We start from the raw sequence: 22618 nt of genomic DNA, 5'->3' as shown, positions 1-22618 counted from the left end.
CAATTTCAAATGGGCTCTAAAAATGATTGGATAAGCTATATAAATTTTCTGCCTTGATTCCACCCCCCCCCCCCCCACTTGCAAACTACATGAATCTGATTTATTCTTGATTGTAAAATAATCTTTCATTCTTGCTGGATACTGCTAAAAAGTGCAAGGCCTGGCTCTTATTTTTTTTTTCCACTTACAGCATTGCTTGAGTAGGAATTAATTTACCCTTGATTGTTTTTAATCAATAAAATGTACTTATCTGTAAGTGGAGTGTGATAAGGATCAGATACATCAAGAAAGAACTGGTTAATCTGTTGTTAATGAAAAGTTTTATCAGGATGACAACATCTTGCTTGTGGGCTGTAGGACACAAACCACTTCAGTATTCCTCTTGAAGGAAATCTGCCAGGTGGGTAAGATTTAATAAGCCTTGCAAATGACTGTGGTTAAGATAGTCCTCTAAAGAGGAGTTGTTGAGTGCTACCACTATTGTGGAGTGAATGTGGCCTTGAAATTTGCACAGAGGAGGAAAGTGTCCTAAAAATAATTTGCTATTCAGAAACATCCTTCATTTCCATGCAGAGATCTCATGAGGAATTTGTTCTGCACTTCATAGTCAGTAGTAACCTAACTGAAGTCAGTGAAACGACATCTGTAAAACTTGAGTATGTAAAACCAGAAGCAATTCCATGGTGCCTGATTCAGTGCCTCCTGAAGTCAACAGGTTTCAAAAGATTTCTATTGAAATCAGTAGAATTGACATTGGAGGATTTTATGTACATGATTTAGTACAGGCTCCTACCTGAGCAATACACATGAAACTGACAGTATAACCAACAGATCGGGCAGCTAAGCCATCATTTAAATTCTTTGCATGTACCCATTGTTCCTGTGCTTTCATAGGCCATGATATGAAACCCTGTGCCAATTCTTCATAAGGGGCAGCCTCTCAATGGGCCTTAATTAGTTAATGCAGTTCAACACCTGGGAGTTGGAGTATACACGTGCCAAGAACTAAATCCTCCAATAAGACTGGAATGATTTCTACACCTAAATAAGGCATGTCTTCAGTCCCAATATAACAACTACATATAGTTTGGTCTTCCTGTAGTGGAACTCATGCAAGGGGCTTCTGCTGGATCTTTGTCTTATAAACCTTTGCTCATTCACAGTGCAATCAGTAAAATTAGTGGACGACAAGCCTTGATACATTACTTGTAAGCAGTAAGTATTTATTCTTGTGGAGTGAAAGATGAGGTCCTCTGCAATGTTTGGTGGTATGAACAAGCACAATTGTTACCATGAAGTGCAAATGTAACTTGGGCGGATAAGTGCATGCTCACAGAAAGGGAACATTTCTGATGTTACAGTGTCATCTCATTACAAAGCACAGCAACTTTGTATTTTAATTTAAGGTGCTGCGGTATTTGGAATTATCGGCACCTGGTTGAACATTGCTGAAAATGGTGATAACAGAACACCGGTGGTGCTAGGTAGAAAAGGGATGACCTTTAGAGAATTATTGTTGTTCAGGTCTCTTTCCAGAAGGTAGCCCTAGTGCTCACACTGAGGTGTTGTTCTTTTTCCCTTAAGGTGGTGTATTATTGTTACATTACATAGGACTTAAAACTGTAAGCATTCTCCCACTTAATTAGCAGCGCTGCATGTGACTGTCAGACTGGCTGGTAAATGGGCAGAAATTTAGCTGACCCAACTTTGTAAGATTTTGTGTTTTGAGGCTAATTAAAGACCCACAGGATTTCTTATGGGAAAAAGCACAGTTGTGCCACTAAGCCTAACAGTGCTAGGTCTAACATGGGCTACCTTGGTTGGAGAGATATCAGCTGTGAACATGCACTACGTGCAGTGCTGTTTTGTTTGTGCTGTGCCAACCTCTGCTGATGTACAAATATCAAGTACTTGTTTGGGATGGAGAATATTTGGCTGTCCAGCTACTTAAGTAGGTAGAGGCCCAAAATCTGCTGGAAGCAAAAGGATGGGGAGCTTTGAAGCTGCTTGTGGACTTCTATGAAGGTGTGAATATTTTTACCTACGAGTTAATTATGTAACCCACATACATCAGGACTGCACTACAGTCAGTATGGTAATTCTAATTAGTATCAAGCAAAGGTCTGGTCTCGCTGTTCCCTAGTTTGTTGGCACCTCTCAGATGGTGGGATGATACTGAAGCACAGTACTTAGGTTTGGAGGGAAATCAATATCATTACTTAGCTTAATAGTTAAAATTTACCAAAACAGCTGGAGGCCTAGGGAAGCATAGCAGTACTGCTCCTTTGTCCTACCAGGTCTGTGCAAATCTGCAGATAGGAATAACTGCAGATAGGTTGATAACAAATGGGGAAGAAGCCCACTTTTCCCTTTAATGTAGTATATGTACTGTGAGTGATTAATCTTTGCTGTGCCTCAAACTGTTAATCTGTGATGGTGACATTTTATCCACGCTCTCTGGGAATTTTGGGCTTGTCAGTACCAAAACATCAGTGGCACATGAATGCGACTTCACTGATAACTGCACAGCTCTAATCCTTGTTTGCTTTCAAGAAACAATTTTAGAGGTCATGGCAGTGACCGCCAGCATAAGCCTTAACATGGAAAGAACAGCAGCAGTGTTGGTTTTCCATATAGAAACAACTGAACAAGAGAGAATGCTGACCTGATGGGATGATGTGTAAGAGTGATGGAATGAGGTTCTGAGAACATCCTGTTTTTCTTTAGGAAGACCCGAGCAGTAGAAGTAGCGTAATTAACTTTCCCATTCTGTCCTCGTGGAATCCTTAAGGATTCTTCCACACTGTTATCATAGAATCACAGAATCACCACGGTTGGAAGAGACCCACAGGATCACCCAGTCCAACCATCCACCCATCACCAATGGTTCTCACTAAACCATGACCCTCAGCACAACGTCCAAACCTTCCTTGAACACCTCCAGGGTCGGTGACTCCACCACCTCTCTGGGCAGCCCATTCCAGTGCCTGACCACCCTTTCAGAGGAGTAGTATTTCCTAACGTCCAGCCTGAACCTTCCCTGGTGCAGCTTGAAGCCATTCCCTCTAGTCCTATCACTAGTCACCCGAGAGAAGAGGCTGACCCCCAGCTCACTACAACCTCCCTTCACGTAGTTATAGAGAGCAAGAAGGCCTCCCCTGAGCCTCCTCTTCTCCAGACTGAACAATCCCAGCTCCTTCAGCCGCTCCTCATAAGGCCTGTGCTCCAGACCCCTCACCAGCTTTGCTGCCCTCCTCTGGACACGCTTATCTTGTGCTGCTGTTCCGAATTTAAGATCCTTATTTACCATTTGCTCCTTATTTACAGGGAACATGCAGCAAAGTCCACCCGGCTCGAGCTCCTCGTGGATAGGGGAATCCCAGCAGCACCAACCACTGCAATCCTCTGATTTAAAGAAACATTACTGCAGCCCGGGTGATCATTCGACGCGCCTTCACTTTCAGACCCATCGGCGCTTCAGCTTTCTTCAGCTGGACCGTTCCTGATTGCACACTCACAGAACCTGACGCTGCTCACCCGGCCGCAGCTGAGCACTTATTAACTCGGGTTCACCTTTAAGCAGCCGCTGCGGTGCGCGGGGCCTCACCCACCATCAGCCCCTCAGAGCTCCGTTCCGGGGGAAGGCCGGGTGTGAGGCCGCCCCTTCCCTTCCCCGCCTGGCCCGGCGGGGCTCGACATGGCTGCCCCCTCATTCTTGGGATGGGATTTCAGCACGCAGCAGGTACCGCGGCCGCTTCTCCCCTTCTCTTTTCTCTCCCCTCTCCTCCCTCCTCACGCGGCTCCGCTGCTGCTTCCCGCGGGCTGAGAGATGGCTGCGGGCTGGGGCCGACTGCCAGCGCTGTAACGGGCTGTGCCGTGCCCGCCGCCACGCCGAGCCGGGCTGCTCCCCGGGGAGCTCTGTGCTTCCTCTTCCCGGGTCGGGAACACCGCCTCTTGGTGGCTGATATGGGGCGAGAGCTGTCGTATATCCGCCCCGTGTTCTGCCTGCCTCTATCTGCCTGCATAAGCGCATTCTTGGACCACCTCTTCTAGCGATGTGCTGCTGCTGTTTGTCTGAAGCTGCGCATCCGAACTGGGCTGCGCTCCTCAGGCCGGCTCCTGGATGGAGTCCCCGCCCAGCGGGGTGCCCGGCGGCTTTAGAGATCTCTAAGGAGACCCCTATGGCCTCTCTGGCACCACTCTGGGCTCTGTGATAGCGCTCAGGGGAACCTCCTGTGCTCCAGTTTGTGCTCGCTGCCTCTTGTCCTTTGACCCAGGTGGTTGAAGTCAATGGCATCTTGGCTTGTATCGGAGTGAGCGCAGCCAGCAGGAACAGTGAATGTCTCTACCCGCACTGATGAGGCCGCACCTCAAGTGCTGCATTTGCTGTTGGGCCCCTCAGTGCAAGCAGACATTGAGACCTTGGAGCATGTCCAGAGAAGGGCAGTGAAGCTGTGAGGGGTCTGGAGTACAGGTGTGATGGGAACAGCTGAGGGAGCTGGGGTTGTGCAATGTGGACAAGGTCGAGGGGAGGCCTCAGTGCTCTCTGCAACCCCCTGAGAGGGGGTTGTGGTGAGGTGAGGGTCGGTAACAACGACAGGACAAGAGAGAATGGCCTGAAATTGCACCGGGGAGGTTCAGGTTGGTTATTAGGAAAAGCTGCTTCTCAGAAGGAGTGGTGCTGCAGTGGTACAGTTGCTCAGGGTGGTGGTGCATTCACTGTCCCTGCGGGTGTTCAGAACTGTGAAGATGTGGCACTGAGAGATGAGGTCAGTAGGCATGGTGGGGGTGGGCTGAGGTTGGACTATGTGATCTCAGAGGTATTTTTGAGCTTAAATAATTCTGTTTTGCCCTGAAAAGAGGTACTGTGATCCTTTTGTATGTCTTTAATCTCCCACCTCTCATTTGAATGTCGACACTGTAAAAGGAGCTGGGTGCTACTAGTGCCTGCACACATGGGCAGCATGAAGGCCCTCAGCCTGTACCACCATGCAGCCTGGGGACTGTGCCCAAATTCAACTTTCCACGTGGTCTGAGATAAATCAGTGTTGGTAGAACTGTGCACCTTAATGCCAAGGGTGACATTTTAGAGTTGTCAGCGCAGTCTGGTGTCAACCCTGCTGCAAAGAGAAGTGTCTCCCATGCTGCGTGTGAGCCCAGATTTGTTTAACCAGCAGGTGTATAAGTAAGTCACTTCATTATGGCTGTGCTGAGAAGACACATGTAGGTTACTCATATTAAGTTGAATGAGTATTTTTGAGGGAGTACATAGCAAGCAGAAAGCCAATTACGCTGCAGTTGGTCAGAGCCATGTTTAAGCTAGCACAGTGCACCAACTTGGCAGTGAGTTGTGGTAGTGCGTAAGTGAGGCCTTACATTAGTATGGCTAAAATTAAATAACCCACCCCCAAATGTGATGGCTTTGTTACTTGAATACAGCTCTTTGAGATGACTTGATCTTTGTAGCTTTTTCAGTCTGTTCGTTTAGCAGCAGCTAGCATCCTCTCCTTCATTAAAATGTATGGAGGACGTGAACTACATTCTTGCTTTTTATTTGAGGTTGTTAATGTCTTTCTTCATCAGTAGTTGAACTTGAGAAAAGCTAGAATGGGAAGGTTTGTGGTACCTTCTAACTGGTGCTTGCAAGAAAGTTCAGCCTGGTGGACTTGAGGTTGGGATGTTGCTTTCCATGGGCTGCAGAAGCTAAGTGTGCAGCTGTGTGATGTCCTCTGAGCTTTGCCAGGTGGAGTTCAACTTACTCCCTGTTTAGGGGGTGAGAGAAGATCCTCAAGGTGTTCTAAAGGTCTGCAAAGTTCTTGGGTAATATTGCAGAATCAAGGGATCACAGAATGGCCAAGGGCTGGAAGGGACCTTCAAGGATCATGAATATCCAATCCCCTTCCCCCTCCCCCCCCCCCCCCCAAAAGGCAGGGCCACCAACCTCCCACATTTAATACTAGACCAGGCTGCCCAGGTCCCCATCCAACCTGGCCTTGAATACCTCCAGAGATGGAGGTCCTCAGCCTCTCTGGGCAGCCTGTGCCAGCACCTCACCACTCTCTTGGTCAACAACTTCCCCCAGTATCCAACTTAAATCTTCCCTCCTTCAACTTAACATCATTTCCCCTTGTCCTGCTATTATCTACCCTTGTAAATTGTTGACTCCCCTCCTGTCTGTAGGCTCCCTTTAGGTACTGAAAGGCTGCAATGAGGTCACCCTGCAGTCATCTTTTCTCTGGGCTGAACAAGATCAGTTTGTTCAGGGTGAGGAAGGCTATTAAGAAAAACACCCAGAAAATATGACACGTTTAACCTAAGATACTGTATTCCTTGGATGGATTGGTTACTGTGATGCAAGCTGGGAAGGGTGTATCTCATTTATTTTTTTTTCTTTTAGCTTGCATCTTATTCTAGTGTAAGTAAAGAGAGAGAGAAACTGTAGGGGGAAAATGCAAGCAAATACACATATTGCTAGATAACTGACATGCTGTAAATTCACACAGTGACACGTTTCTTGTAAAATTGTGTCTATACTTACAGCCATTTGTATGGATTGGGGTGATCTTCTTTCCCTTTTCATCTATGCGAATTGAGTTACTATAAACGAATTATCAGTACTATCTAATTACGGTGCTGGATGGTTTTTGTTAACATCCTGTTTTATTTCTTCTAGCTGAAAGTCATTGCTATTGATGAACATCTGAGAGTCATTTATGAGGATAATGTTAATTTTGATAAAGACCTTCCAGAATTTAAGTAAGTTTTCTTTTTTTCTTTTTGTATTTTACTTGGATAATCTTGTTTAGAACTTTGAGTATTGAGATGGGTCTGTTGCCCACTCTGCTCTCATTGGTATGTGTGGAGGCATGGAAGTAGCTCATGCTGTGTTCATGTTTCATACCTCACAAGGGAAGTTTGTGCTCTTACCTTGCTTGGTATGTAAGTATGGCAAGAACTCCCAAGAGGAGAAAGAGGAAGTAGAAAGGCCCTCTCACCCTAAGGTGTTATGTGTGAACTAACCAATTTATGCTTTTTCTTCTGGGACTTTGCTGTTGCATGTGGCTGTTTCTTTTTGGGACACAGAAATAAGCACCACCCTTGTGTCGGGATGGAATGCTGTGATTACTGCAAATAAATTGCATGAGAGGAACTTCTAAAAGGCTTTTGAAGACAGATTCAGTGGCTCCAAATGGCACATTAGAATGTATAAACTCTGATTTATAGATGAGAATTCACAAATTTCATCCACTATGGTCACAAGTGTCAGTCAAGTACACTTACAGCAAAAAATTGAGTTTCATTTTCTAGACTTAAGTCACTAATGGTGACAGTTAATAAAATTAGAGGTAACTATGACTTGCGTGGAGCCAATGAATAGTGTCAACACTGGAGTCTATCACAGTTCTTACACCAGGACCAGAGTCCTTCCTTGCAATTAATTTTCTTTACCATTGGGTCTCTCTCTAATGCTGTTTCCTAAGAGCTGGCCTTTGTCAGGTTTCAAACTCTGATCTTTTCTTGTTGTTCTTAGGAGAAAAGAAAACCCAAACCCAAATCAATATTGCGAGCAAGCTCTCTTTGGTCATTAATAAACTTGAAAAACTTTGCTTGATGGGGAAAAATGTACTGAAATTATTAAGAAAATACCATTTTTTTTTTTCTGTAGGACTCAAGGTGGAGCCCATGTTCACGGTGACCGACTGACAGTCACTTCTCCTGTGCTAATGTGGGTCAAGGTATGGACAAGCTATTATGTCAGCCTTCTTTCCTCTCTATAACTACCTGAAGGGAGGTTGTAGTGAGCTGGGGGTCAGCCTCTTCTCTCGGGTGACTAGTAATAGGATTAGAGGGAATGGGCTTCAAGCTGCACCAGGGAAGGTTCAGGCTGGACGTTAGGAAATACTACTCCTCTGAAAGGGTGGTCAGGCACTGGAATGGGCTGCCCAGAGAGGTGGTGGAGTCACCGAGCCTGGAGGTGCTCAAGGAATGTTTGGACATTGTGCTGAGGGACATGGTTTAGTGAGAACCATTGGTGATGGGTGGATGGTTGGACTGGGTGATCCTGTGGGTCTTTTCCAACCTTGGTGATTCTATGATTCTATGGAAATATTTGTAGTATATGGTTCAGCTTCTTCCTTTCTGTTATAAGAAGCTTTGCCTAGCTTTACTGTGGTTTTGCTGTATCCAAGTTGCATGCACTGTCTTTTTGAATGAGCTTTGCTGACTAATTCATGTCTCAAATGGCAAGTGGTTGAACAGCAATTAATTTAGTAATTCCCAGTCATCTTGACCGGCATTTATTTTGAAATACAGATAACATTGTCTGCTGTTTTGAAAGCAGTTTCTGCAACTCTTGCTCTCTCATGGTGCTATTGTGATTTGAATAGTTAAAGACACTTAAAAGGTCACAGAATCCCCAGTTGGTGATCCACAATAGTTCTATCTGATAGTACATGAAGATTTGGTAAATTGGTTGCAGATGGTCTGTAGAACCATAATAAACAAATAGTTTATTTATTAAATCAGTATATGATAATGATATATGGTTTCTTGGGAAATTCTGAAGTGTTATAATGGTCCATCTACCAATAAAGTCTGAGAAATGTGGACCTGAATTAGGCTAAGACAGATTGACTTTTGGTTTTAAACTTCAGTAAAATAGAAAAAGAGTAAAAGTTACCTGGGTACTTAAGTTCAAAAAACATACTTCCAGCAGATGCTGGAGTTGATGGTACTGAGGTTGCTTTTTAGGATCTTGTAGGATGACTTGTAGGTTGCGCACCATTGAAAATGTCATAGATTTTCAAAAGTAAGAACAGAAAAAGTTAATCACATCTTGTATCTGGCTCTCTTCATAGTTGCTTTCAAATGAATTGGAATTTTTTAAATCTTGCCCTTTATTTAGATTTCTAAGAATGGTTCTTTGTGATTCAGCTTGTGTGAAGATTTTTTTTTTTCCTCTTTGTGATTCAACTTTTCTTTTATGGACTCTTACTTAGTAAATTAATCTATGCTGCTTCTTGAGAAGTCCACAGTGATTAGCTAATTTTTCATTACCTGCCAATGAACTCTTACAAGTGATGACATGAATTTATTCTTTAATCCCAAGGACTGTGAGTATGCATAATTTGATATCTCGTTACAGTCATTCTTGATTCTGTTTGTTCTTGTAGGCTCTGGATATGATTTTGGAAAAGATGAAGTCTTCGGGATTTAACTTCTCTCAAGTCAGAGCTTTGTCTGGTGCTGGCCAGGTTAGTTTGTAAAGAGATAAATCACTCTTACCATATACTCTATTGAAGGCATACCATCTAGTCATACATTTCTTTTAATCATTATATTATGGAAGATCTTAAAGATATCAAGTAATGTCAAAGCTTCTATATAAGCAGCCATTAAAAGACGTGTTACTCAAGGGAGCCTAAAACCTGAAGCATACGAAGCAATCTGTAGAAGGTAATGGGAGTGGAGGATGAGACTTATTGATCTAAACAACTGCACTGTATAGTGCATAAATAGCTGGCTTCCTATTGTTTAAATTCTTTATAAATGCAGATCTGAAGTGACTGGGGTAACTTTGAGTATATCTAGGTGCTTGTAGAAACAGGGTAGAAAAATAGTGATTAGCTGAGGTTGCTGAAGGCGTAGTAAAGACTTGTTGAGCACGGTTTTATTGATTAGTACAGAAATGCGCCTTTGATGCAATGAGGACAAACATTCTGCCTTTGCCATGATTTATTCTACAATTAAAAAAATAAAATTCTCAGATTTATAAACCCATCCTGGTAATTAGCTGATTGGCTTGTCTCCTCATACTCTGGTGGTGAATCGAAGCTTTTACACATTTCACAGATTTTAAAATTGTATTCAAAACGAGGATACCACCAAAGTCATAGCTAATTCTGACACACGAGGGCTAGGTTATTCATTAAGTAGATCTGGGGCTAATTAATCTGAATTGTTGCTTTGATCTCCATGGATTGCTTGCTGGAACAAAGTGTCTGAAAATAATAACCTGCATCAAGGTTTTGTTAGGAATTCCTCAGTGAAATAGAAGTTGGGGCTGGAAGGCAAGCGCAGCTCTCTCAAGTGGAAGTAGGAATTGGTTTTCCAAACTGCCAGCATTCCCTTTGCTTCAACTTCTTGCTTCAACTTAAAACCATTCTGTGGTTCTATGACTTGTGGTTGCTACATTCAGATTCTTTCAGGTAGAACAGATTTCATTCAGCTGCCATCTTCCAACTCACGTTGTCTTTCTTCCTTTTCTCTTAATAATCTTGTCTCATTGTTGCCAAGCAGATAGCAGAGGGGTGCCAGTATGCCTGTGTTGGTCTCAGTTATCAGCAGAACTGGAACAGAAATGTTGGTACAATCCAGATCATGCTGTGGGTCAAGAATTGTGGGCCTGGGAGGTTCTTCGTTAGTGGGCCATTGAACGATGCCTTATAGTTGGCTTAGGGTGATCTACAGATGAACAACTAGAGTTGCCCGACATTAGAAAGGCTTCTGAGAGTTGGAAGTTAAACAGCTTCTTCAGTATTATGCACTTGGTTAGTAATGACTGGGATGGGCAAATGACTGAGGGACCTGAGGGCTGTGCAAGAGCACCCAGAAACAAATAGTGCAGCTCTGGCTACATCTGTAAGAGCCCTCAAAGAAGTAGCTAATGCAATGGGTTAGTAGTGTGATAACAGCTTCCACTAAAGTTTAAGGTGATATTTGTCTCAACTCCTATGTTCTCTGGTTTGCTCAGTCTCAAATAGACCTTTAATATGAGGCCCTTGGTTTGAAAAGGTACATTTTCTTTCTTATGGTTTGGAGAGAGTTCTCTGTCTGTAAGAGCTTAAAATTCAGATCAAGCTGCAAAGTTCATATCCTGGGAGGTTATCTCCAACTTGTATTTTTGCATTTCTTACAGCAACATGGAAGTGTATATTGGAAGAAAGGAAGCATTCAAATCTTAAAAAATGCATCGCCCAAACTGCCTTTACATCAGGCACTGAAGGTAATGTTCATAGATGAGCTTTGAAAGGAGAGCTATGCTGTTCTTTTCCTGGTCTTCACACATTGCTTTTTTTTTTTCCCCCTGTAAGTGTTTCCTCTGGTTGCATTCCCCTGCAGCATAAAGTGAAGTGTACAGGTTATTCCTTCACCTCCGAGGCTCCTGACATTTCCTGTTCTCTTGAGTGACAGTATATACTGTTCTAAAAGCTTATAGGTGCCAGTAGGCATCCCAGAATCTTTTTATGTCAGAGTTATAGCCTGTTTGTTCTTTAAACATAACATTTTTGTAAACAACCTGTAAGATTGTGGGTTTTTAAATCTGTATTAAAAGAAAAAATGGTGAAGAATATTATTGTACCAGAGTTTCCCTGCAGTGCTTGAGATTTTCATTAGAAAAGATTTAAAAAAAAGGAGTTTACACTTAGCTCTGAAACGGTGGAAGAGGACAGAATCTCCTACCAAATACTTTGTTGTACCCCAGTGTTTTTTTGGGGTGCGGGGTTTGATATGTTTTGCACGTAGAGTTGACAAATTAGTATTTGAAAAATAGGGAGAAAACAGCTTTCATTTTGAAGCCCTTTCTGTAGTTCAAGACCAGTATGCAGCTGTGTCCTGGGATGAATCATGCCCAGCACTGCCTGCCATGAGAGGGAAGGGCTTGTGTTAGGAAAATGTTCTTCAGTCAGGGCAGTGGGCTCAACCCTGAGCTGCCAGAGCTCAAGGAGCCTTTGGACACTGCTCTCAGACATTGGGTTTGGATTTTGCTTGGTCTGTGTGGAGCCAGGAGGTGGACTCTGAACCATGTGGATTTCTTCCAACTTGGGATATTCTGTGATTCAGATCAGAAACAACGGTTGTATATTGAAAGAGAGCTATTTGTGTAAGTTGATCTATTAAATGATTGATTTTTGGAGATAATCTATGCAGAAATCTTGGAAAGGAAATTAAAATGCTATGGGGTGATGTACTGAGCCTCACTTGTTTTGCTTAACAATTATGCCAGTCACTGAAGAGAAATCTGTTAAAGAGCTCTAGAAAGATCATCTAACTGTTGAGGGAGAAGCTTGTTGAAGTGAGTCTAAGCTTGTATAAAACATCCTGAGGCTTTGGCCACCGAAGGAATTTACTGATACTTTGCTACAGCACATTCAGCTGCAGGATATGTGTGATGTACCAGCAGATAAAGCCTTTTGCTTCCCTCAGGTGTAACATTTGGGGTAAGCTTTCCACTGCTGGCCAACATTACTGTCCAATACTGTTTTCCTCTGGTTACTGAGAAGACATCAGAGAACTGACCGGAAAGCTGACACCTCTGTCTGCTGTATGGTTATTGTTTCTGTAGGGACTTCTTAGAGATTTGATGTTGTCCTTAAAGGATGTTGTTTGTTCCAGGCTTGTTTTGCTATCAGTGACAGCCCCATCTGGATGGATTCTAGCACAGCTTCGCAGTGCAGCGCTCTGGAGAACGCTGTGGGAGGAGCACAGCGCTTAGCAAATATCACTGGTTCTCGAGCTTATGAGGTAAGAAGCAATGACAAAGTCCTCAGCAGAGTCTTCTGACAAAAACAGAACCGTCACATCACAGCAGATGATGATCGGCCATTAATTATAAAAGAGGTAGTTTTATTTGGTGTTGCTGAAGAAACTCCAACAACGCTTTTCAGAAAGCTCATGAAGAAAGAGGTGGAAATCCTATTCTGTGGAAATTCTCAAGTAAAATTAGGCAAAACACTGGAAATTTTACTGCAAGGAGCAGTTCAGGAGTAAGCTGGATTAAGCTGTTGCTCTTGGCCAGTCGTCCCCAGATGCGGTGTTCAGTGTCCATACTTGTGGTGTCAGGGCCCAGCTCTCTGTTGGGAGCTCCTGTGCAGACAGGTTTCCATTGGGATCATTATTCAGTTTGTGTTACAGACTTGCTTGGGGTTAATGACTCAGTGTTTTGGGATGACTGCTCTAGGCTACTTCTGTAATTTAGATTGGCCTTTTGATGTTCCAATGAGGCTAACAAGCAGCTGTTAACCTAAGAAAAGTGAGCTTTAGAAGTTTGGGACTTGTATGGGAACTGTTGAATCATGGCCTGAACCTCTGATTGACCACCTGAGGCGAGTGCTGAGTCAGCTGCAGGGGCACAGGTGAATGCAATTTCACCTGAGTGACCCGAAGGAGTCACACAGCCAGGCTCCACCTCTCCTAGACCCCATTTAAGGGCTGACTCCCAAGGAGGAAGGATCTCTATCTGGAGATCACTCCTCTTGGAGCCCTTCTGCAAGCCCAGGACATGGGTAAGTTCTTTATTTCATTAATCCTTTGTAACGCCATAATCTCTCTGGTCCAATACCTGTATACCTGTTTGCTATACAGGATTCTATCAGGGAGTGCTCTGTCACTCATCGCATCATCCCAGCGCTGCCCTTTCTTATAACCATGACAAAGAGTTATGGAGTGGGAGTGGAACTGTCCTGCAGGCGTCGTGGCACCTGTCTGCTCTCACTGTTAGTTCAATAAAATAAGGCTCTAACCTTCCAAACTGCTCATTCTGGTTTTAAATCACAGAAGGCTTATAGCCAGTGTTTGAAATCAGCCTTCATATACTACTAATGGTTTATTTTTAACTTACTGAACGTTAAGGTTTTGGAAGATCAGTGTTAGGAGGTTTTTTTGTTATTTGATACAATGTGAGGGGAATTATTTTCCCTCCATATAACTGTTAATATCTTTTACTGACACTGCTTCTTTGAGTATGAAACTTTCTACCTGCTCCTATTTACCTTCCTCACAGAGAGGCACATAGGTTGGATAGCCTAAACCTTTTTAAGAAGGTGAAGGCAGCATTTGAATAGCGTTAGTTCCTGGGTATGTAATAAGAGTGATCCATTCCACTGAACTGTCATTTCTGAAATGTAAATTATGAATAGTAGTGTTTTTTCTCGGGTTTTTTAAAGGTGAGCAAAATTCTCATAATGAGACTGTGTGTTATAGCCTGTTTAGTGCAGATTGCCTGCTGTGCACTGACTTTCATCATGCATCAGACAAATTAAATATCCAAAGTGCAATGTACTGAACTCATTACACAGAGTTAATGATTATTGACTCCATTTAAGGTTTGTGTTTCTAAGCATTTGCATTTCTTTCTCAGCGTTTTACAGGAAACCAGATAGCAAAGATTTACAACCAGAATCCTGAGGTCTACGCGCAAACTGAGGTTGGCTCAACTTCAATATACTTATTGGAAATCACAGTTGAAAATCTACTTAAGTGGAATTTCGTGGAGATGTCACCTTTATTTGCTCTTAAAAAATGTCTTTACTTTTGCGTTTGCTTTAAGATAAGATTCTGTGGTTTTTTTATTTTACTTTTTGTGAATTTGTTAGTCATTAGATGAAAATCAGGCATCAGTTCCTGAACGTTGGTATAACACAGTGGGCTCCATTGGATCCCAGCCTTTGTGGAGTAAGTTTTATAACAGGCTTTTATTTGTGTGGCAATAGGCTGGTATATACAACAGTTCAAATACGAGTGGTTAACTAAGCACACAGATAAACTTTCAATAGTGAGAACTGGCTGTATGCATACAGAAATGTGGTTGTTCTGCCATACAAAGCTGGCATCCATGCAGATGTGCATAGCAAATAACTGCAATCAATTCTAGATATTTTTTTCATACGTTTTTCCCTTGTGGAGCTACTCTGGTTGTTATTACAAATGAATCACATTGTTTGATTTCCTCCTGGTTTTTAATTTTTAGATATCTATGTACAATTCCATTACCTCAGCTTGTTAAGTCTGCATCTAGCTGTGACTAATATAGTTTGAAACAAGGTGAAACCTCCATGCATATATGATATAAACAAGGGAGAGACTCCTGTCCTGTGAGTAGAGTATGCCATACATCTTGACCTATGAAGTCAGACTGCTTGTACTTTTACATTACTGCAGTTCTTGTTAGTATTGATCTTAACTTTTAGAAATCTTATTCCTGTATGAAATATTTAATTTTGTGGGTAAGTGAGTTGCAAAGTTGACTATTTTTCTTTTTGTTCCATTACATAATCTTTCATGCTGGTGAAGGCTGGAAAGAAACAGGGGACTAATACAATTTGATTGTAAGCTTAAGAATAAGTCTAGAGAAAGATGCATTAATGGCAAGGGCAGGGTGGGGGGTGAGTCCCTGGGAACTGAGAACTGCTCAGACTGAGGACTGGTGGCACTGATGCCACCAATAAAGGATGTGTGAGAAGCTGTGTTCTAGCACATATGTCTCTGTGCTGGAGTTGCTCTTGGGAACCCACAAGAAACACTTGGCTGCTTGGTAGTTTCAGTAGTATGTGGAAGGTGGATACCTTTCCTCCTCTAGGTCAGCTTGATAAACTAGCTGATTCACAGTTTAACTTCATCCTTTTCCTTCCATTTCAGGCAGCTTGTGCCCGTTGGGGCACTGCAGAAGGTAGGCCTTTGTTATCTAAGCACAATGTGATATATTCTTGGGGAGAGATGCATGAAGAGCAAGTGCATCATTAAGTTTCCTGGTCACTATAGCTACCTTTTTGAGCTCTGGCTATAGTGCATCTCTGAATGCCATGCGAAGCAGTGGTTTCACAGTCATTAATAACAAAACCCTGTCACTGCTGGCTCATTCCACTGGTAGAGATTGGATTCTGGTTAGCTGTTGGGTGACAATTGTAACTCTTTTGAATTAGGGAGTACAATAAGGAATTGTCAACTTTTATGCCAGCTTCTGGGGGCAGATAACACTTGATCCTGCAGAAAGCTCAGCAGTAGCTGATTAACTTGGTAACTTCTCTAGCAGACTTGAAATGGAGGTGAACTCATGTTGCCATCAGTGCTTTGTGTTATGTGACCAGGGCTTTTTAGAGCTGGTGCTAGAAGCCCTGCAATGTCTAATGTATTGTTGGAACATAACCTGAGGGAGAGCAGCAGATACTGGCTTAGCTCAGATTACCAATTCCTGGAAGTAAATCCTGTGAGATCTGTCATTTCTGCTGGCAGAAGGATGGTAAGAGTTCAGATGGAGGTGCTGCCAGAGCCTTGCCTTGCAGACCTGTACTCCAAGTTGACCAGTGTGTGTGGCTGTTTCCCCGGTCATCCAGACATCATTGGTTTTTCTTGTGAGTGTTTTTCCTTGAAGTGAGACCCTGGAATATACTGCAGTCGTGAATTAATTCATGATAACATAGACTATGCTAATGTACTAGGTGTATTTTGCATGTTTCAGAATGTAGAACTAACAGTTTTCATCATAGGGTTACCTTTAAACTGATGTCTGCCATGTTGCTTCAGCAGGAATATAGAACTGAATAATCCTTTGGGGTGTACTTCTATGTGTGTTCTGCTTAACATTAAGCATCCATTAACATTTCTGCTTCCAACTACTGATGTTATTTTCTTTCTTTTCAAGTCTGTACTGATGAGAATCACTATCTCCATGCTTGTTTTTTCTTTCAGAGGATCTCTTTAGTTAGCAGCTTTGCGGCTTCCCTTTTCCTAGGAGCTTATGCACCCATTGATTACAGTGATGGTAAGTATGTATGGGGTTTTCTGGTAGTGACAATTTAGCATGGTATGTTTCTTCTTTGTTCCCATCTTATGTGAAAGTGGGATGAGGTCTCTGCTGTCTATTTTCGGTCTTCAAACTTTAATGACAAGTGTATTAGGTTTTTAAGATAATTACTCAAGACTCACAGAGCTGTAGGGGTTGGAAGGGACCTCTAGAGATCATTGAGTCCAAGCTCTCTGCTAAAGCAGCTTTCCTGCAGGTCACACTGGTAGGCATCCAGGCAGGTCTTGAATGTCTCCAGAGAAGGAGACTCCACAACTTCTCTGGGCAGCCTGTTCCAGTGCTCTATCGCTGTGACATTAAACAAATTCTTCCTTGCGTTGGTATGGAACTTCCTGTGTTCCAATTTCTGCCTGTTATCCTTTCAGTTTGTTGCTACTCTTGATGATGATGTCAGCTCAGCTTCTGATATTACCTCTTTGTTTCTTGCTGGTTTGGCTCCGGGTTGTGCAAGACGCAAACAAGATGTAAGCTGTGATTATTTCTCTCCCTCTTTACCCAGCATCTAACTGGAGCTAACAGGAATATTCTCTTGGAATGAACCAAAGGGAAAGCAAAACCAATCCCCTCCCCCCCTAAAAAAGAAAAACCAAGCTCAATTTGAAAAAAACATAATGTAACCTTCCGTATTGCTCTATTCATCATAACAAAGAGAAAAATGACTTGGCCAGTGTCTCTCCTTTCTGCTGTGTTATCTCAGTTATCCAGCTTTTAAATGGCAATTTTAAATGGCAGTTACAAGCATTGCCTCCTTTCTGGCAGCTGTGCTATTATTTCTAAATAGCATTTTTGATTCCTTCTCTGAAAATAAGAGAAGATATACTTCAGAGCTGAAAGGTTAGATAAAAAGATTCCCTAAGGAAACTTTGCATTATAGACCTGTAGGTGACACCCATGTGTGAGGACAAGCTGATTTTTTTCTCCTCTGTTGTTCCATCAAAGCTCATAGTAAAAGCAAGACAACTCAGTTTTAGCGAACGGTCAACTTATAAATGGGAGATCTAGTATTCAATATTTTAGACCTTAAAAATTGCAGGACAATCCATTCGTATTTTGAAGCAATTGTGTGATTACTGCATCTGTCATCTTGTCTTGTTCGGTTAGCCATGTATTTTCACAGCTAAATTTGTGTGTGTGTATCACTGCCCAAAGTATTGCTACTTTGCTCCTCAGTAGGCCCAAGTACTGAGCATTTCAGCCACTCACCAAGCTCCACAAAGCTAGCTCTGTGGCCTGTGTTTCAAACAGACTGTGAGAGCTTCAGGATGCTTTTCCTGACAAAGGAATATGTTGCTTCATTAGATTTTCATAGAACATGTATTGTGTTTTTTGAACAGCTCTGAGGAGAGCCTATCTGCTGTACCTCTGGATGTCTACATAACTTGAATCAATGTTATCTACTGTTCAGAGCATGTAAGATTATTAAATCTCTCTGTGAAAAAAGATAAGGGAACTAAGCAGGATGTTACAGTTCTCTTTACAACACAGAAGACTTTTTGGTGATGTAAGCTATATTTTGTCTTGTATGTTCTTATCTTCTGTTAATGTAATGAGAGAGACCTCTAATTTCAGTAATAAAATGTAATATATGCAGCAGTTACTTGGATCCATCTGAAAAACTTGTTTACTTGTCACAGTCACATACTTATTTCTTGCAGTTCATTTGATCTTTTACATTGCATTTGTGTACTGTAGTTTGGAACGCATCTCTCTATGTTCATATAGTAGACTAATCTTCATTTCTGTAGGTTTAACTTCAGGTCATATCACCTTTAAAAGACCTTGTCAAATTTTCAGCTCTGCACAATCCTCTCTTCAAATATTCATGTTATTGTAGGGAATGTGCTAGTCAGTTTTAGGAATTGTTCTTGAAGACCCAATCTCATAAGGTTCAAATTAACCCTATGAGCTCCTTACAAATGGCTGAGCATCCTGTATGATTGATCTAAAAGAAACCAACTTATGTTCTGGTGGAATGAAGAATGATTTTTGTTTATACTGTGCAGAAGGTGAAAGTAAGATACGTTTGGGACCTGAATAATGTGGTCACTTCAGGTGTTGTTTCTTTTAGAAGGCACCTTAAAGAACAGCTACTCAGCTCTTGACCTAGAGAAGCTTTATCTTATGCTTTTCTAAGAGCCTTAGGCAAAACATAGCTTAGCATACTTGCTTCTGTTGTTCAATTAAATTAGGATGCTTTGAGCTGAAGCCTATTCAGAAGGAAGCAAGGTGTGCTGAATTTACTCTTCGTGTAGGCCATTGGTGTCAACAGAGGTGCGCTGCTTATGATTTGAGCTCACGAAAAGGCAATCTGGAGCACTGTAATACAAATGCACTTACCTGTTTATAAATGTATGCAGATACTGATCTTCGGGATGTTGATTCATGAAGCCAGTTAGTCAGTTTCTTTTGGTCTTTGTGGTTTTTTTCCAACCTTGCATTTTTGTATAAGCGGTAAATGTTAGCAAGTTCCAGTCGTGTTCCTGAACACTTCATGTTAAGTTGGTGATGCTTGCAGTGGGATACTGAATTCTGCTCACTTCTATATTGACCCTTTCCTCCGTTCTTACTAGACTGTGGACCTGACTGTTGACCTTCCTCATTGCTGATGGGGTGCAATGTGGAGTGGCATATTGAAGGGTTGCATTTTGTGGTTGTTTTTTCTTCCTTGTTTTTAATTTTATGACTTTTATGTTAAGCTTATGATGATGTGCTTAAGCCATTTTTTACTAACTTTTATTTCTAGAAGTGGCATAGATCGTAACCAGAGGTGCTTGAGTTTAGTAGCTCATTGCATTCCTTGATGTGTAATCAAAGGAGAAAGCAGTTCCAGGGATCATCCAGCTCTCTGGTTTCTCTTTCAGGTGTCTGTAGTTGAATAGACTGATCTAGGCCAATAGGCAATATGTTCTTGTCAAATAATTGTTTCACATCTTTTAAATGAGTTTTTGAGAGTGAGGTAAATTAGTCTTTTATCAGGGCATAACAGTCTCTGTGCAACTGTGTCTACCAGTCAATAAAACTGAAGTGCTGTTTCAGTTTATATATGAAGCTTAGACCTTTTCAGTCATAAATGTTAGTGTTTTCCCTATTTTATGGAGCAAAAATTGGAAGCACTCCTTATGTCTTCAAAAACTGCGCTGGAAGATACTGGTTAAGTGTTTTCCTATGCTTGCAGGGTATGGGGGTGAAGGATTTAAACCCTGAGGAAAAAACAGCTAACCTTTCTCTAATAAAGTTCCTATTTATTTAAAGACTTTCTTGCTTGCTGGTTAGGAGCTTTTTAAGGAAACTTTCTAGCTTTGCTTACTTCTTCCTAGACAGCCTTGTTATGGCTTGGGAAGAGATTGCTCACTCTGTCCATCCCCTGGAAGTGCAGATGGTGATGCTGGGCTCAGGTTTCCTAGGGAGGAGGGGTGGCTAGATTTAAGAGAACTGAGAAAAGCTGGACTGAGTCACCATCTTTCCTTCTCTTGGTGGTTGTGACTCTAACAGTGGAGAAGGGAACTAACTGGTGCATAATTTTAAGTGTTTAATTTGAGTGAAATGAGATGAATTGAATTTAACAAATTTAATTCTATTTGAAATGTTACTAAATCTAGTCCAAATTCCCTGCTGTTTGGCTTGGTTTATTCACGTATCTGTGCAGTGCAAGGCACTAAGTCCAGACCTTGTTGGTGATGCTTAGGATTGAAATGTATGAATAGGCATTTTATAAATAAGTATCCTTAATCTGCAGAAAAAGGCTGCTGGGAATTGACGATGTCAGCTTATTTGTGCATGATTAACCAGCAGTGGGGTACACAGAGGGAGTATGGCAGACTTGTGCATTTCTTCAGAGTAAGAGCCTTGTGATATCCTGGCTGAGATGTGGTTACAAACCTTCTCTTCCTCTGTGTCCCAGCACTGTGAGTGTTGCCTTATTCCACAGAGTGCCTGTTGGGTCATCTTTGCTGCCTTTATGTTTTTTTCACAGTTTCAAGATGTATTGAATTGAAGTAAACTTCAGGTATTCCACAGTGCTTGGCTGAGAATGTGGCTGTGTTTCTGAGATAAATAAGTCACAGGCTAAACAGTCTTTGAAATGAAAATGCTGTTAATCCAGTGTAAGGCTAATATGTCCCTGAACAGCACTAACCAGGAGTGCTAATGAAGTGTGCAATTAAAGATGTCCTAGAAATATAAGCAAGGGATGTGGAGTGCTTAGTCGGTTGCTTAGATTTGATCGTTAACCAACTTCAGTTAACTTTGTGTAAGCCAGGACAATGCAAATTAAAATAGTGAGGCAAAAGGCAATAAGAAGTGCAACAGAAAATGATGTAGACTTAGGCTGCCCAGGAAAGTGGTAGAATTGCCATACCTGGAGGTTTTCAAGAAACGTGGAGATGTGGCATTGAGGGACATGGCTTAGTGGACATGGTGGTGATGGCCTGATGGTTGGACTTGGTGATCTTAGTGGTCTTTTCCAACCTTTATGTTTCTAAGCTGGATTTTTGCAACCAGTATTTTATTTCATCATCTTTGAAGAAGGAAGCATTGATATGGAGGAAGGTGAGTCAGTGTGGGAGGTGGATGTAGGTGCTGGTTTGATACTCTACTCAAAGATAGTAGTGTATAGCCAAGCTGCCTAAGATAGAATTTCTTCATTGTTAGGGCTCAGATGAGGACAACTCGCCTTCAAGGGACACTGCTGCATCACCTCTAGATAATAGTGAAGTATTTGTATGAAGCAGAAATGTTGAGGAGGAGTCAGTGGGGGAGGTATGTTTTCTTTTTTTTTTCCATTTGGAGATAACTGATTTGTCTATTGCAGTGTGCCTCAGAAGTATTTTCTTCAACCTTACAAATGAAAGGCAGTTAGGTTGAATCATCAGTATCACTTATACTTAGAAGTGCTGAGACCATTCTATTTAAATGTGAAATATATTTTTGTAAACTCTCTGCTGCCTGTAACGAGGTGGACTTTTCTGATGTAATACCATCTGTTTTCTTTACCCTAGGTTTGTGTTTAATGCTCTCTGCTTCTTGTTTTGATCTGTATCTTTCAGGTTCTGGAATGAATCTGCTGCAAATTTGGGACAAGTCTTGGTCGGCATCCTGCCTTGATGCTTGTGCACCAGAATTAGTGGAGAAACTGGGAAACCCTGTGCCATCCCATTCAGTTCTGGTATGTGCCTGCCTAGAGGAGTTTAAAATGAATGAACAAATAAGAACAACCAACAAACCAAACTCAACAAACAACAAAGAACCACAAAACACTTCTCACTCGAAGAAATAGAGCTTTTGCCTTACTTAACAAGAACCTTGTTTTAAATTGTAGAATTAATGAGTTAATCTTCGTGAATAATTTGGTATGTTTAGAGCTCCTCAGTTCATGCAGCATAATGGTAAAATTGAATCACGGCTCACATCTCTTCGAGTAAATGAATTTAGTCTTAGTATCTAACACATAAAAAAAAGCTATTGCTTTAGATGGTGCTCATGTAAAACAGGATAGATATCGATATCAGTCACCTCATCCCTCTGCATTCAGTGTTATTCATGTAGCTGACCTGTGATTCTAGTGCTGATCTCCTCTAGCGGAGAGAAACATAAAAAGTCTTGTATTTTTTAAGAATAGTTGTCACATTCTCTTATTTTTTTCTTTTAACTATCAGGTGTGGCTTTAAAATGTGCAGCTCTTGGCCCCTAAAATAACAGCTGTCATATTAGAATTATAGAATCACTGAGATTGGAAAAGACCTCCAAGATCATCCAGTCCAACCATCCACCTATTACCAATATTTCCCACCAAACCATGCCAGTTGTAGAGCGCAACGAGGTCTCCTCTGAGCAGCCTCTTCTCCAGACTAAACAATCCCAGCTCCTTTAGCCGCTCCTCATAAGACTTGTGCTCCAGACCCCTCATATCCCAACATTTAATGTTGTGATGTATATTAATGTTGCGTTTCCATTGGATTTTTGATTCCTATGCATTTCATGCATGTGTGCGGAACAGGTGGATGTGTTTATTTGATGTGAATAACGTGAGAGTGAACC

At 41.9% G+C, this 22618-nt stretch overlaps 1 protein-coding gene across 35 annotated transcripts in view; it reads left to right on the top strand.

Annotated features, from left to right (window-relative positions):
* Positions 1-3585: 3585 nt before the first annotated feature.
* Positions 3586-22618, top strand: part of XYLB (xylulokinase) — a 141316-nt gene continuing 122283 nt past the window's right edge. For all 35 annotated transcript variants that reach the window (XR_005857094.2, XR_003074111.3, XR_005857138.2 and 32 more), the window contains exons 1-9: positions 3586-3742; positions 6674-6756; positions 7667-7736; positions 9174-9254; positions 10919-11005; positions 12397-12525; positions 14141-14206; positions 16468-16540; positions 21628-21746. Coding sequence is in view for 4 of the 35 variants with exons in the window: in XM_040695143.2 (XP_040551077.1) it covers positions 3698-3742; positions 6674-6756; positions 7667-7736; positions 9174-9254; positions 10919-11005; positions 12397-12525; positions 14141-14206; positions 16468-16540; positions 21628-21746 (753 nt within the window). In the remaining 31 variants the exon portion in view is untranslated. The remainder of the gene's footprint in view (positions 3743-6673; positions 6757-7666; positions 7737-9173; positions 9255-10918; positions 11006-12396; positions 12526-14140; positions 14207-16467; positions 16541-21627; positions 21747-22618) is intronic.

This window comes from Gallus gallus, chromosome 2 (assembly GCF_016699485.2).
Source record: "Gallus gallus isolate bGalGal1 chromosome 2, bGalGal1.mat.broiler.GRCg7b, whole genome shotgun sequence".
Lineage (NCBI taxonomy): Eukaryota > Metazoa > Chordata > Aves > Galliformes > Phasianidae > Gallus > Gallus gallus.
Note: the sequence above shows the minus strand (reverse complement) of the source record. Positions and strands in the feature narration are given on the sequence as shown.